Below are 15,629 nucleotides of genomic sequence, written 5' to 3'. Positions count from 1 at the left end.
GTTTTGCGGCCTAACGCGATGCGGCTTGACCGCCTGCAGCGACACAAAAAATGGAGCGATAGCTTAGGGCTCTTGTGCAGTTGCCAGCGAATTTATTTATTACAGTACCCACAGCGCCGTGAGGCATTACAGTGGGGGGGCCGCGAACAGAATTTGATCTGTTCGCGGCGCCGTGGGTTCGAATCCCAGCCGCGAGAATAATTATAGTTAGCCCAAGGTCTCTCTCCAGGTCAAGCTTCACATAAACTGGCGAGCCGGTTTCACCTCATGAGGTGGTGCTTTCGCACTATGTCATTGAGCACACTCACGCATAATTGAAGCAAACATTTTTCGCCATCAGTTTGATTTTTTTCACATTTTCAGCCTATAACTGAACATCCCAGGCTAACTATGTCTTTGAGAAGTACAAATTTCTCCCACTAACCTTTCCGCTCTAGGTTTTTGGCGTTGTTCGAAACTAATAACGGCCGTGGACGCCGGTCTCCGATCACGAGAGCGATAAAGACGAATTCTATCAGACTGCTATAGTGCTGAAACTGCGGCGAAAATCGCGCTGTACACAAGAAGCAAAAGTCTCTCGCGTTAAGAACGCAGTACTGTAGCGCAGTTCGTATAACATCAACCTCCGCTACGTTCCAGGTGCCATATAGAATTTAAAATTCGCTAATGAAGAAAATGTGACGCCGCCACAACAAAGTCACTTAACAAATACGGTGACGTGATCAGAGTTCAACGATAATAGTGGTGATTGATGCTGTCCTTCAATAACAATGTGACCTAATCGAAGAAGTTACACTTTTTTATGGGGTTCATCTTTGATCCTGGCGGGCATTCGAAGGCGTTTGCGAAAGCCACAGAGTTGCGCACAACTTGGTTGCAGTTGGCAGATAAAGCGTTCTTCACACCCGCTCGGCTACACGTCATATAGCAGAGTGTGATGAAGAACACCTTCGCTTCAGTCAGCTCCTCGCTGATTGGTGGCGTGCTCCCCACATCCTTGGTGGCATCCAGGAAAGCGGAGTAAGCGACCTGCAGCGCCGGAATCTCGGGAAACAGGGTCTGGCTGGCACCTCCGCCGGTCGTTTTCACACATTGCTCTTTCGCTTCAAAGGCTGCCTGCGAGCGTGCACTTAAAATCGATGGAGCCAGTCCGCCGCCAGGCCTCCAGTGGAGACCCTCCCGGTCAATCGCCTTGACCAGTTCGACGGCAACGGAGAACCCAAGCCCACCGTAGAGCATGCCTTTCGTGCCCTTGCCGTAGAACAGAGGACGGGCGACGGCGCCAATGGCGACATTGACGCTGTTTTCCACGTAGTCGTATTCGAAATAAGGTTGCGCGTAGTTCAATGGCAGGTCGAGCACAGCCTCGTATTCTGGTGTCCTGTTTGTTGCGCGCATGCTCTGGATGGATTCGAGCCAGTAGAAGCCAAACGATGACGCGTTTGTTGGAAACGACTCGTAGATATGTTCTAGGCTTGCGTTGGTAAGAAAGTGGGCCGGCGGCCACAAGCGCATATATGCCGAGCCAATCTTATCGCTCACCACGGCTTTGCTGTCTGTGTCCAGCCATTCAGTCGAGTTAACTAAGCTTACGGCGGTTGACACCAGTCGCTGGAACGCGCCGTCGACAAGCCGCCTGTCCGTCTGCGTTACTCGCGATGAAAAATACAGCGTGAGCAGAAGCACTTTGTACGCAACCTCGACGTGTAGACCGCAGAAGGCCGGCCGCAACAGGTCCACTTTTTGCTGGTCTCCATAGCGCGTCAGCAGCAGACGGCTGTCTGCCACCGGCGCGTAGTGCTGGACAAACTGCCACGCCAGAAACGCCAGGATCTGCTCGTTCGTGTAGTTTCCGAAGAGCTCTCCGATGGTCAGGAGGAAGTGCTTATTGTTCACGACCATCTCGTCCTGCTCTGTCAGCTCGGGCCTTAAAGCGGTGCCATTCTGCAGCGTCCTCAACCACCGAGACGTCTCTATACTCGGTGTGTAAACATCTACCTCGGCGATCGGAAATACGGACGCCTCTTTGGGCGACGCTGCCAGGGCAGCGTTGAGAGCTTCCAGAATTTCGCTCTCCAGCCTCTCCGCCTCGATGGCGCGTTGCTCGCTGCCTGCTTTGATGTCTCCGATGAAAGCACGGCAGTACTGCGCCCAGTAAGCAACGTAGCTCCCCGCAATCTTCACGCTGCGATGGTAGTGGAGGTAGAAGGGCAGTCGAGGGGCAGCACTCAGTATGATGTTCCACTTGCCATTCTTCATAGCACCTCGCAGAGAAAACCACAGGGTCACCTGCCAGTTGTAAGCGAGGGTGACGAGCACACGCAGGGCGTCGGTATGTCTGGGTGACGCCTCGGGCCACGGAAGCTCCCGCCGTTCCAGAAAGGTGCGAAATTCGTGCAGCGTCGACCCGTACTCGGAAAGGTTGCTCATGCAGGACTCGAACATGGCCAACGCCTTACGGCCGATGGGGAACATCGCCGACCCGTCCTGCAGTGTAGTCCTGATGCCGAAAAGCCAGGAGTAGACCATGTCGTGCATGGTGGATGTGTCCAAGTCCCGCAGCTGTTCCCTCCCCTTTGGCGGCGACCACTTGGAGCATACGTGAGCTCTGAAATCCTCGCACGCGTCGACGCTGCGGTTCAGTGCGTCATTCAGGAGGAACGCGTGCAGCCGGCAGTCTTCGGTGGTGCACAGTACTTTGCTCCGTTTGCGCGAGTCGCTCTGAATGACGATCAGGACGACAGCAAGGACGAGGAATAGAGCCACCGCCACCGCCATGGCAAGGATCAGTTCTTCCCGGCAGCAGAGACGCCTTGCGCTCCTAAATGCGTTCTCTGGAGTTCTTTGCTGCAAGAAAGAAAGGCAAGACGCGGAGCTGAACAACTCCGCCATTTTGTCCTTCTTTTATATCGGCGGGTGCTTACATGCGGCGCTTTGACACATGCCTCTCTGGGGCAGAGCCAGTAAGCACTCCAGTGTTTTTTATTTTTTTTTAATTATTGACACTGCAAGCCAAAATTCTGGCCCAAGCTGAAGGGGCTTACAGTGACAAGGCGTGATATGACAAAGCACAATAAAATCTCGCGAATACGATGAAGCTGCGACAGTGTTACTAAAACGTGTAAATCCTTGCCCTAGCATAATAACCAGCAAATAAAAAATTGGCTGCGGAAAGTTTCCGGACTACTTCAACGTGAACCGGCTGTATCAGAATGCATTATGAAAAGCGGCCGGCCTGGAAGCCGTACGCTTTGGTTTGATACTCGACGACCGCTGTTCACTTACAAACTTCGCTGCCGAAGCAATAACTACCACTGTCTCACCCCTTACCCTGAGTAAGGTACTGTCAGTGGCTGCTACAGAGCTGGCGAAAGCGGACGAACGAATACTACACCGCCTTCAGACTAATTACTTTCTGTAGTCCGCCGGTCGCCCAACAATTAATGCCGGAAATCTCTGGCACATGGCAGACTTAATATGTCCTCGCCGACACCTTTCACGTCGTGGCTTCGTGCCCCGCCACTCCACTGCCTTTTTCATCCCCTTTCCCCATCCCTACTAGAGAGGCCTGGGAGGAGCACCTGCTCGCCTGCTCTACCTTGGAAGCTCAACGCTCCTCGGTGGCGCGCGCCCGTGGAGCGGCCATCTGCAATGGCGTCCACTCAGACGTTCAGCAAGCAACTCTCTTGTTCACTTCCTGGATAAAATGTTTTCTACGACTGTAGAGTTAGTACACTGCCCCCAAATGTGACATAGACATTGATCGAACGTTCGCGAAGCTGACAGCGCCTCAGTTCACATTGGCGAAAGTTCCTCGAATCGCTGTCGCATCGATTATGCACTTCACTCTTCAGCCTACTTCAGACCGCGTTGGTAACTACTCTTTTCCTTCCCTTCAACCAAAGCAGCACCCCAGAAAAAGCTGCTTCACCGCTTGTACCCCATGTGCAAATGTTGCGAAGTAAAGCATATATAAACAGAAGAGAAATATTGATTTATGGTTACGCTCAAGACACAAAACACTGGTACATTGGAAATCAACACACACGTGAAATCAACACAAACACACGAAAAAAAAACGCAGAACGGGAAGGCCTACGCATTCAGAGGCGTTTATAACTACTGAGAGCTGAAAAACCGAAATCCATTCTGAGAGAATGTAACCTAATTGCATATTAATTTAAGAAGTTGATATAGTAGATGATATAGTAGCGATGCTTTCTCGCCGGGAGCATCAAACACGGGAGGACGCCGCAGTCGGCCAAGAGTTACACAACGCTGCTATACACCACTGAGAAGCATTTTTTAGTTTGGTTTTACGGGGTTTTACGTCCCAACGCAACCTAGGCTCACTATACCAGTGCATGGAGCCGCGCCGATCCAACGGCATAACAGAAGCCGCGCATACTCACGATTCCGACAATGTCCAAAGCTTCCACAGAATGGGCACCAAGGCTGAGGACCTTCCCTGCTCCGGCTTCTGCGCACTCCACCCGGCTGCGAGGGTCCTGGGGTGAAGCAAGGCACGGATCCGGGTTGGTGGCCGCCAGGGCATCGTACAGGCGCATCGTGTCAGCTGACGAAAGCGACATTGGGCTTGTTGGGTTCACGGTGGATGTTGGAGGCGACAAGTCCGTGCTGGCCATCACCTGGCCGGGGGCAGGTCCAGAGGCACCGCCGGACACCTCGGTAGAAACCCGAGCCGCTGCTGTCTGCGAAGTGGATATTCCTCCAGCGGCAGTTCTTGACGATCCTGGCTGCTGTTGGGAACTCAAGCGGTCGCCTTTGCCGGGTTTCGTCGGCTTAATCCTTTTCGCGCTTTGCCCAACTTGCGCCGGCTGTGGTTTGTCGCGGGTCAGACCAGCGCCATCGCTGGGAGCCTTCTGCGGGGATTTTTCGCGAACGTTGCTTCGTGAGGCCGGAGAAGACTGTTTACAAGGCGACGGTAGCGCCTCAGAGGTGCCAGCTTCACCGTTTTCCTTAACGGCCTGCGGGGTACGGAGATCGGCGGTGCTGTCCGAGGCGGATGTTGGCGCAGAAGCCTGATTGGGAGCAGAGCTCTTCGCCCGACTCTTACTTCTCCTCCCCGGTGCTTGGCGGTCGGAATGAACTGAGCGGGAGCTTTTGCTCTTTCCTCCCGCACCTTTTTTAGGCGGCTGTGGCGCTTCGATCGCTACCTGTTCTTTTGATGGACTTGTTTTGGCGGTGGCCTCGACCTGCATGCTTGGTCTCTGGTAACTCTGTAGAACACCAAACCGCCTCCGTATTCCGGAATGGCCTCCACCGCACAGAACCCTGTCTCCTTACTCTCTATTTCGGAAGAGGTAGGTCTTGGTAACGGGACCTCTTATTTGTCGAAAGCGTTTTTCAACACTTGGGCGCCACCTACGGTCTGAACAGCGCTTTCGAATACCTGCGTCCGGAACAAGAGGAGCTGATTAGATTGGCAACAGAGCAAAACCTTGCAACGACACTGTGAATGTTCGGCACAGGGAAGAGTGGTGCAGTGGCTGCCCGCTCCAAGGAACCATGTGATTGTGAACTTGATTGGAAGCACGTGATTGGACAGTACCGGTGTGATATAACATTGACAAAATCCAGAGTACCTCAAAAATCAGTATTAAGTCCGCTTCTTTTTAATCTATATGTCAATGACCTCACCGCTGCTATTCCTACCCATACTTTTCAGTACGTAGACGACACAGTTATCCTGTCTCAAGATTCTAGTTTTTCAGATGAATCTTATCCTGTCTCAAGATTCTAGTTTTTCAGATGCAATCTCCCGTTTGCAAGATGCAACGTTTAGCGTTATGAACTGGTTCGGTAAAAATATAATTAAAGTGAATTTCTCCAAAACGCAGCTTATTTGATTCCACAATCCCTTGAAGAAAGTTAGCTTAAGCCTTCATCTGCTGGTCCACCCTTCTCCTTGCCTTCCTTGTACCTGTTCGCCCGTTCCATATGTTTCATCTGTTAAATATCTGGGTGTCCTACTTGACAGTGACTTTGCCTAGAATTCCCACCTGTCTCATGTATGTTCAAGTTCTTCGTGCAGTTTCAGGAACATTATACAGTATTATACAGGGCGTCCCAGCTAACTTGGACCAAGGTTTATAAAAAAACTAAGTGTTCTTCAGAACTGAAATTGCGTGGATGTTGTTAGGGTTTATCTAAAGTTACAGTACTACTTTTGCCGTCCTCCTATTTGAATAATTAGTCGAGATAGAAAAATTAACTTTTTAAATATAGCTTGAAACGTTCAGGTGTCAATATGAAAGTTGTGGAGCTCCACAAATATTTTCCAACCCAGGCACTTCGAACGAGAGAAACTTAGCGTGGCCGTGTTTATGCGGGAAAAACGTGCTACATCAGGTTAAACGGTAACACAACACAAGAACCTTGACTCGCGTCCGAAGTCTTCCATGGCTATACCGAAGAACCGGCGAGCAGGCGCTACTTTTCTCTACACCCGATAGCGCCTGGATGTCTGTGGATGACGTCATACCACACGCTGCAACACGCATTATCACCGCAGCAAGGCCTGCAAGCTTTTGCAACTTGTATGCCGCCAATCGCTTGCCGCCGTTCGCAGATGGTCGACCGGCCGCAAAATTCTAGCTGCGGCGCGCTGAAGAGCCGACTTGGTGCCCCATCTCTCGCTCTGGTATGACGTCAGTAGTCACATGGCCGACCACCAACCGTGAAGGGTAGGCTGCGGTACCACGAAGAGGCGACACCTGGCGTAGTATTGCTTTCGCAATGAAACGGAAGCCCGTGGAGCTTAAAAAATACCACGTGACAGCGCGCTCCGTGCGCCCGGATGCGCCGCGATTAAAGCGCTCTCATCCGTGGTTTGTAAAAAACATCACTCGCTTCGCGCCTTTCGTGCTGCCCAAGACAGGGCTTCACGTTGCGCTTGGTTCCGAGATAAGCGCCAGTGTGTTCAGGCGGCAATTGAAAGAAAGCACGGCTCCTGCCCTTCGGCGTGATTCCCACGACGTTATCAGGTTTGTTATTGCGTCTTTGCTCGTTGGGATGTTGGTCCCAAATTCCAACTCATCAGATTGTCATCGATGACCCGCGTGCATTCTGGCAGCGTGAGAGCGCAATTATCGCCGGAGAAACGGGAGCCGTGATTTTTTTCAACTGCCGCCCGTACCCACTGACGCTTATTTTGGAACCATGCACAACGCGAAGCCCTGTCTTGGGCAGCACGAAAGGCGCGAAGCGAATGGTTTTTACAAAGCACGGATGAGAGCGCTGTAATCGCGGCGCATCCGGGCGCATGGAGCGCGCTGTCACATGGTATTTTTTAAACTCCACGGGCTTTCGTTTTTCCCGCATAAAAACTGCCACGCTATGACTATCTCGCTGGAAGCGCCTGGGTTGTACAATGTTTGTGGAGCTCCACAACTTTCCTATTTACGCCTGAACGTTGCAAGCTATATTTAAGAAGTTAATTTATTTATCTCGGCTAATTATTAAAATAGGAAGAGCGAAAAAATGGTACTGTAACTTTAGATAAACCCTAACAACATCCACGCAATTTCAGTTCAGAAGAACACTTAGTTTTTTTTAAAAATCTTGGTCCAAGTTAGCTGCGACACCCTGTGTATTATCTGTCATTGTCAGTTCATAAAATGAGTTTGCATGCTTTGGGCCATAGCATGCTCCGTTATGTGATTACGGTGATTGGTCACTGCGCGATTCGTTGGCGAAATAGAATAAACTCTATCCTTCGACATATTCTGAAAATTATTAGCCGGCGGTGACCTGTTCAAAGCCTTAAGGTGTTGAAACTTTAACGCTCTTCTCACTGAAACGGCTATCCTGAGACATTTCTGGTCGCAAAAGTATAAAGTTGAATATGTCTTTCGCGTTGCCTGCAGCCTAAATACCGTTTTTGGGTGCCTTGCTGCTCATCCAGATACCTTCAGTGCACCCTTAATTACTTCATACCATCTTGTCTCAATCAATTACCAGCTAGTGCCTTTTGCATGAAAACAAAGTACAAATTGAAACGAATTCTTCGTCGCATTAACCTTTAGTACTCTACCCATCAACCTTTTTTCCCTTTGCTTAAGTTCATTTAAATAAAATCGGAGCCTGAGAAGATTTACTGTCGTGGCACTTATTCTGCTCACGCGTAAGCATAGAGCGTGAACAGAGGAATTCATGTTTTGATGCCCTGTATACTGTGGATGTATGAATATTTTTGTTCAATTTCCGTTCCGATCCCAAATTTTATTGTTTACTTTAGGTCAAGAGTATGTTTGGTTTGGTTTGGTTTATAGGGTTTAACGTCCCAAAGCGACTAAGGCTATGAGAGACGCCGTAGTGGAGGGCTCCGGAAATTTCGACCACCTGGGGTTCTTTACCGTGCACTGACATCGCACAGTACACGGGCCTCTAGAATTCCTCCTCTAAAGAAATTCAACCGCCGCGGCCAGGATTGAACCCGCGTCTTTCGGGTCAGCAGCCGAGCACCATAGCCACTGAGCTACCGCGGCGGCGTTTTAGCTGAAGAATGCTGCCTGCTTATGTATTATATCATTACATGGCACTGTATGGCTGCTCTGTATTGGGAGTGCTACCTCGCATTACATTTCAGCGTAAGTAGTTTGTTTTGTTTTTATAATTTCCCTCCTCATTTCTGTTAGTCCTTTTCCTGTATTTGCTGCTGCTTCAACTGTTTCAGCACAAACTCTGGTGTTCGCGGTATTCCGCTTCGTTCCCGCTGCCTGCCGGGCCTGCCCTTCAAGCCCACTGCGGCTTTGTCAGGCCTATCATGTATTGCTGCTGTGGAAATCTTGTGTTAATAAAGGTTATTATTTATTATTATTACTTCGCGGGTTGTTCTACTGGTGGAGAAGGTACAACGTAATTATTTAGTGTCAGTGACAGGCAAGGAAGAATGAATGCCTTCATCGCACTTTTTTACGTTGCACATCTTTTCTCCCGTAGCTCAAGTATCGCAAGCGTGCTTCCTTTTCCACAGAAACGCAGGCCACGACGGGACTGGCTCTAGTAAAATCTTTCTAGCTTCAAGCTCAGGATATAGACTCCGGAGTCAGTTCAAGATTCCATAGAGCGCGAATGGCAGCTTTCCACGGTGCATAATCTCTGGCACCGGCAGGAGCGGCAAAGAGGTCTGAAAGCAGGAGTTGAATCCACTCGGTTCAGCCATGCAGAGATATGAGCGTTGCTCACATACTTCGCACTGTACTGTGACATAACACGGCGGAGCATTTTATGCAAAGTGCTCATTGCGCCCGATCATAAAGATCAAAAGGCACCAGCGGTGGCTGGTCTGTTCTCAATTCAAGCGTCAAAAATTGTTGCCACCAAGGCAAAGTCACTAGAAAAAAAAATGAAAACTGGTTTTGAGGGATGCAAATGACGCAGTAACTGTCTCACATATCCCGGTGGACACCCGAACCACGCCGTAAGGGAGGGGATAAAAGAGGGACTGAAGAAAGGAAGAAAGAGGTGCCGTAGTGTAGGCCTCCAAAATAATTTCGACCACCTGGGGATCTTTAAGGCGCACCAATATCGCACAGCACACGGGCGCCTTTTGCGTTCCACCTCCAGCAAAACGCGCCCGCCGCGGTCGGGTTCAAACCCGGGTATTCCGAGTTAGTTGACGAGCGCCTTAACCACTGAGCCACCGTGCAGGGTCAAAGTCACTAGTGCTATTTTATATTTTTGAGCTTCGCGGATTAAGACACATAAAGCTGAAAAGTTGCTTTCTTTGGTCAGGGCAGAAGCCCAGTGCAGATGACACGAGAGCCTCGAACGTTGACGGCGGCAGTTATTTCACGCATAACATTTGTGACCTCTTGAATGAGATCTCGTAAGTGCGGAGTAACGAGGCAGCAGACTAAGCGCAGAACCGTGACCATGCAGCAAGACCAAGTGATCACAAAGCGGTGCGTCCACCATGCAACTGAAGGCTTAGTGTGCTTCAGGCTTAAGCTACGCTCATGCTTTGCACCAGCGAAAATGCAGATTAAAATTAACGTGGCTTCGAGACTGCATAAAGAGGGCCGTAGCGTTCCATTAGGAATCCTTCCCGATTCCTTTTCTACGAATCAAAGAACAATCACCTTCAGAGTGGGAAATTCGCGGCAGACTTCTTCTTCTTCTTCACCTCTTTATAATGGCACATACCCACGTGGGGGGATTGGCCAAGGTGTAATGGTATACATAAGAAAATTTTCATAGGATTAAACGTGAATTTTGAAAAATGTATTCATGAAAAACGACAGAAGAATATTTGAAGTGAAATAACAAAGAACATTTTGGCGAGAATAATAATAATTAAAAAAAAAACTCCGAGACTTTTAAAGGAGTTAGCAAATCAACCTACCAGTTGCAATTATGTAATCATGTAGATTCCCACAAATTGAACTCAAAGCAAATCCTTTGGCGCTCGCTCCGAACGATAACAACACTGGCATAGATAACGGGAGCCCTAACCTGGAGAGAGGGACCTCCAGGTAAATCTTTCTCTGAAGTGCGAACTTTGGACAGTAGAGCAGGAAATGGTCCACAGATTCAACGACCCCGCATGAGTCACATAGGTTTGTTGGAGACCACCCACATCTGCATAGGTATAAATTTAAACTGGGAATCCTGCACCGCAGTCGCGTCATTGATACCTCACACTGCCTGGTTTTACACGAACGGACGTTCCATTTATACGCTAAGTGCTGATAATCAGCAGTATTTAGTAGGGGATCGCGTAACCTGGCTGATATGTGTTGGAACCGCTGAAACCTGGAGATCGCCAGCAGACAAATTCGGGACGGGATGCGTTACTGGCCCGTCAAGAGCTGACCTTGCTAAATAATCAGCCACCTCGTTGGAATGAATGCCTGCATGACCAGGAACCCAGACAAAACGGACCTCCTTTAAAGTGGACGGGACAAAAAATCGCAGGAAGCGGCACAAAAAATATTTTTGGGAAGTTTCAAGGGAGACTAAAACTGACAAACAATCAGCCAGGATGATAACGTGAGATACATGACACGGAATTTTGTGCAGGGTCATTCCAAGAGCCAAAAATTCCGCAAAGAATATGGGGATATAATCTGGGATGCGGACAGAATAGCTCCATGCCAAATCCTGCGAAAAGATGCCAACTGCAGCTTTTTGGCCGCTGACGGAGGCATCAGTAGAAAGCACCACATGATGGGGGAATTCCGCTATATGACCAGAAAGAATGCCGTTTAAAATGTTTGTGGGCATGTGTTTCGCATGAGATGGGAAGATGTGGTCAAAATGGAATTCCACTGCTGCCGGCGTGTCGTCAACCCACTGCAAGGAACTGAGATCAACACCAATCGGGGTTAAAAGTTTCTGCGTTAAGGTAATTTGTGGCATTTTATACCGTGGCCAATGATGGTAAAAAATAAGGCCTGCTGAGACACAAAAATAGGAGTACTGACATTAGTCATTGGGTCCAACGACCTGAGGAAAGTTCGCACCGTGAGTATTTGAAAGCGGGAAATTAAATCGGGCATACTGGCTTCGAGATAAAGCAGGGCGTTTGAAACTGATTTTGGGAGACCAAGGCAGAGACGTAGAGCGCGCCTTTCCAGTAAGATTAGGGGTTGGACCTTGTAGTTTGCGCTACCAGAGAACAAAACGCAACCAAATTCAAGTATAGGTCTTACATAAGCTTTGTAAAGTAACAATAATGTGTCGCGGCGCATCCCAAACCTTTTATTGGCGATTCGTGTCAGCCGGCCTAGAGCGCGTTCTCCTTTACGCACGTTGTTCTTGATATGAAGGCTCCAATCTAAGGTTGGATGGTAAGTAACACCTAGATATGTAACAGATTCCACTTGTGGAATCAGATTAGAGTGATGGGCTAGTGAAATGTACAAAGGCGTGTCTGGAGGAAATACCAGTGTGCCACATTTGTTAACATTCAGGGATAAATTAATACGGTGCAACCAAACTCCAAGAGCATCCAAATATCCCTGCATAATCTGGTAAAGCGAATGGATATCCGTGGCCGAGGCGAAAAAAGCTATGTCGTCTGCATACACAAAAACTGTTATATCAGGACGGATGGGGATGTCACTGACCAAAATATTAAAAAGCAGCGGTGATAGTACCGAGCCTTGCGGCACTCCTCTTGATTGATGGTAAGTATTAGAACGTAGGGTACCCTCTGCGCAGTAAAAGTATCTGTCCTTTAGAAATTCAGATATCCATGCATAAATGTAGGTTGGAGGATGTAACTGCGCAAGTCTGTCAAGTAAAATAGTATGTTCTACACTATCATAGGCCTTTGCTACATCAAGAGTCACCAAAGCTGAAACTTCTCTTCTGCGTATCGAGAGCCGGATTCTACTCTCAAGATCCACATGCGCGGTCCATATAGAGCATCCGCGACGAAAGCCAATCTGTGCTGGGCTAAGGCCATTAACATCCTGAACATGTTTTGTGAGACGGCTGTGCACTACCCTTTCAATTAATTTGACTAAATTTGAAGTTAGTGCAATTGGCCGAATATTATCTAAAACGTACCCTTTACCAGCATCTTTCCTCAATAAAATAATTTTCGCTATCTTCCAAATGCTTGGAATCCATGCATTGCTCAATGAAGTATTGACAATATCTAAGAGGTTGCTTGTGAAATCCTTGGCTAAAATTTTAATCATACCAACAGTGACACCATCTTGCCCGGGAGCTGCAGGGTGCATCATTGCTAGGACTGAGAGGAGCTCTGACGCATCAACCTCGGTATAATCTGAAGAGGGTGTGATTGCGCGCAGAGGGACATTTCTTTGAGTCTGGAAACGTACCGCTAGTCCCTGAGCAATACTATCCAGGGTTTCCTGAGCCTGTTGTGGGGATAACACTGTTGAAGAATTAAGGTGAGGGACTGGAGAACTCTTGTTACGTTCCATAAATCTATACAGGGCCTTCCGATTACGAGGATTTGAAAGATAAGTGCTCAAATTTTGGTTATAGTCCTCCTTGGCTTTTGCAATTGTTCTTTTGAAAGATGCAGAGAAAAATTTGTAATTTAACCAATTTGCTGGACTCTGGTTGCAGGATAGCCTCTTCCAGGCCGCTTTTCTGCAACGATAGGCCTTCTCACATTCTTGTGTCCACCAGGGAGACGGCTGTTTATTAGAGACTGCTGCGGGCACAGTGAATATTGCATGGTCTACTGCACTTTGCAAAAATGAAACCGCCTGCTGAGCTCTGTCATCCCGGCTAGTACTGACTATAGAGGCAAGTGAGGCGGACATCAAACTTTTATAAATATTGTGGTTGACAAATTTATGGTTCACACAACTATTTTTGTGCGGAGATAACCGGATAGTGCAAGTTATAGGAAAGTGGTCACTAGAAGTACCCGAATCTTCTGTCAACCAGTCAGTCACCTCAAGCCTACCTGCCGATAATGTTAAGTCAATGGCTGAGCGAGCACCACCTCGCATAAATGTTATATCTCTTGAATTACAGCAGCGTACAGCATTTGCAGACAGCCACGACCAGAGAAGCTGGCCGCAGGAATCAGTGCGACTTCCCCATTCACTGTGGTGGGAATTAAAATCTCCCGCAATAACTACACTACTTGCGCCAGCCACCAAGCTGTCTAAGCAGTCTGTCCTCTGTACACCTAAAGGAAAGTAGGTATTAGCAATTGTAATATCAGCACACTGCGGAAATGAAATTTTGAGCGCTAAAAGCTCACAGTCAGGGAGAAGAATTTTGTTAGAGATAGATGCCTGATGACATATGTGTTTAGAAAGCATGATTACCAATCCGCCTCCCCTACCAGCATTTCGATCTAATCTGAAAACTCGAAAGTTTTTCATTGAAAATGATTTATAAGGTGATAACCACGTTTCTTGTAAAAGCACGATATCAGGGTTGTGTTTCCGAATAAGTAGTTCTAGATCTGGAAGAGAAGAGAATACCGAGCGGCAATTCCATTGTAACACTTTGATGCCTGCCATGATTACTGACCAATTGAAGAGGCAGACACCGCCTCTTTGAGGATATCAGCATTGGGAAGAAGTTTTGGTGGTCCTTTTCTAGCTTTCATCTGATGATAACTAGATTTAGATGGAGACGAGGAAGCACGACGCTTCTGCGTAGAACACGACATTTCAACATCTGTTGTGCAGATATCGGTGCAACATGCATTGCTAGGTAGAGAGATGTTAGGTGGGACCTGGGAAGCATCAGGAGGTGATGCTGAGCTGCTAGCAGTAGCGGCAGAAGCTGAAACAGACGCAGGCTTCGCTGCCAGAACGGATGGAGATGGTGACACAGATTGAACTGCAATAAACTGAGCCAACGCCTCAGAAAATGTGTTTAGCATACGCTCAACAACATTGTTAAGGGCTTTTTCTACAGTGGAGACAATGGAGGCAGTCAAGTTGGACTCAATATCCCCAACAGAAGCGCGCACACGACTAGCGTATGAATCCTTCTTCCTGTTAAGAAGAGCGTAAGCATCGGCTCTTGAGCACCGCTTCTCTGTGATAATGTCTAACAAGCTGCGCTCCTCACTGCGTTTTGCGCAGTCGGCATCATCTGCTGGGTGGTTATTGCTGCAGAGGCAACAATGAGGCTGTTCTGAGGTGCAGTTATCCGCAGCATGACCTTCGCCACACAAACGGCAGCGGGTCTCTGACTTGCATGCTTTGCCGCTATGCCCGAACCGCCAACAGTTGGTGCATTGAAGTGGGCGCGGTTGCAGAGTGTCTACACGGTATACAATAGGCCAGATTTTTAGTTCAGTAGGGCAGGAAGTGCCAGCAAAAGTTGTTATTACCGATTCAGTAGCAACACGCGAGCCGTTTATTTCTCTACTGCACCGATATACCGAAAGGACTCCAACACCTGCATCCTGAAATTCTTCTAGAATTTCTTGCGTGGAAGATGCTGGGTCCACACCGCGTACAATGCCCTTGACGCATGCAAGCTGCTCGGGAATGAATGCTTTTACCGGTAGTGAACTGAAAATTTTGCACTGCAGCAAGTCAGCCACACAAGCGATATCGGACGATTTGCAGACAATGCCTCTACGGCCAAATGGGCGCACTTCAGAGATCTGAAGATAATTGGCTGTCAATGATCGTAGTTCCTGTTGAATAACTTTGGGTGTTTTCATTTTGATCGCCCCCTCACCGATTGGGACGAGAGCCACAGGAATTGCCTCAATGCCATTTTTCTGGAAGCACTCAAGCGGCAGGCTTTGGGCTGGCAAGCTGGCAAACCAAGCTGCCGACCCTCCACCTGGGGAGGTCAAAGACATCTCACAGCGAAAAGCCCCCTCAGGTTCACATTAACCTAACCTTAGCCTAAGCCTTCGCCAAAAACCCCCCAACGTAGAACGGCCTCACCAGTGAAGAGCAATCCGGAACCACCAGGAGAAGCAGAGACTGGGCAGACTTACCGACGCAGCCTGCCGAGGAATGGGGCGCTTTCTTCTTCTTTCACTTCTAGGGGGCCGTTGGCGTAAGAACAGCCGCAGTCATTATCCTATGGTTTTATTTAGGCACGACAATGATCAGAGAAGAAGATAAGATAATAAAGATACTAGTTGGCGCATTGATGCGGGTGCTAATTAATTTTGAAAAATATATGCCGCT

The 15,629-nt window shown here is 48.5% G+C and overlaps 2 protein-coding genes across 2 annotated transcripts in view; one reads left to right on the top strand and one right to left on the bottom strand.

Moving 5' to 3' along the window:
* The window catches only part of LOC149360459 (membrane metallo-endopeptidase-like 1), an 88,953-nt gene that overhangs the window by 32,646 nt on the left and 40,678 nt on the right, over positions 1–15,629 (top strand). The window lies entirely within an intron of this gene.
* LOC149360460 (endothelin-converting enzyme 1-like) lies at positions 778–5,222 on the bottom strand. Its single transcript, XM_089567854.1, has 2 exons — positions 4,413–5,222; positions 778–2,847 (listed from the first exon to the last, which is right to left on the bottom strand). Exons 1-2 carry the CDS (start codon positions 5,220–5,222, stop codon positions 778–780), a joined length of 2,880 nt encoding a protein of 959 aa, XP_089423980.1.

The sequence above is a fragment of the Amblyomma mixtum genome, chromosome 2, assembly GCF_055824585.1.
Source record: "Amblyomma mixtum isolate Tamu chromosome 2, ASM5582458v1, whole genome shotgun sequence".
NCBI lineage: Eukaryota > Metazoa > Arthropoda > Arachnida > Ixodida > Ixodidae > Amblyomma > Amblyomma mixtum.
The sequence above is the reverse complement of the archived record's forward strand: the minus strand, read 5'-3'. Positions and strand labels throughout refer to the sequence as shown.

Coding starts and splice junctions, on each gene's coding strand:
- LOC149360460 (XM_089567854.1), bottom strand. CDS start 5,222: ATGCAGGTCGAGGCCACCGCCAAAACAAGTCCATCAAAAGAACAGGTA. Junction 2,848..4,412: donor CTTTGGACATTGTCGGAATC/GTGAGTATGCGC, acceptor TCTTTCTTGCAG/CAAAGAACTCCAGAGAACGC.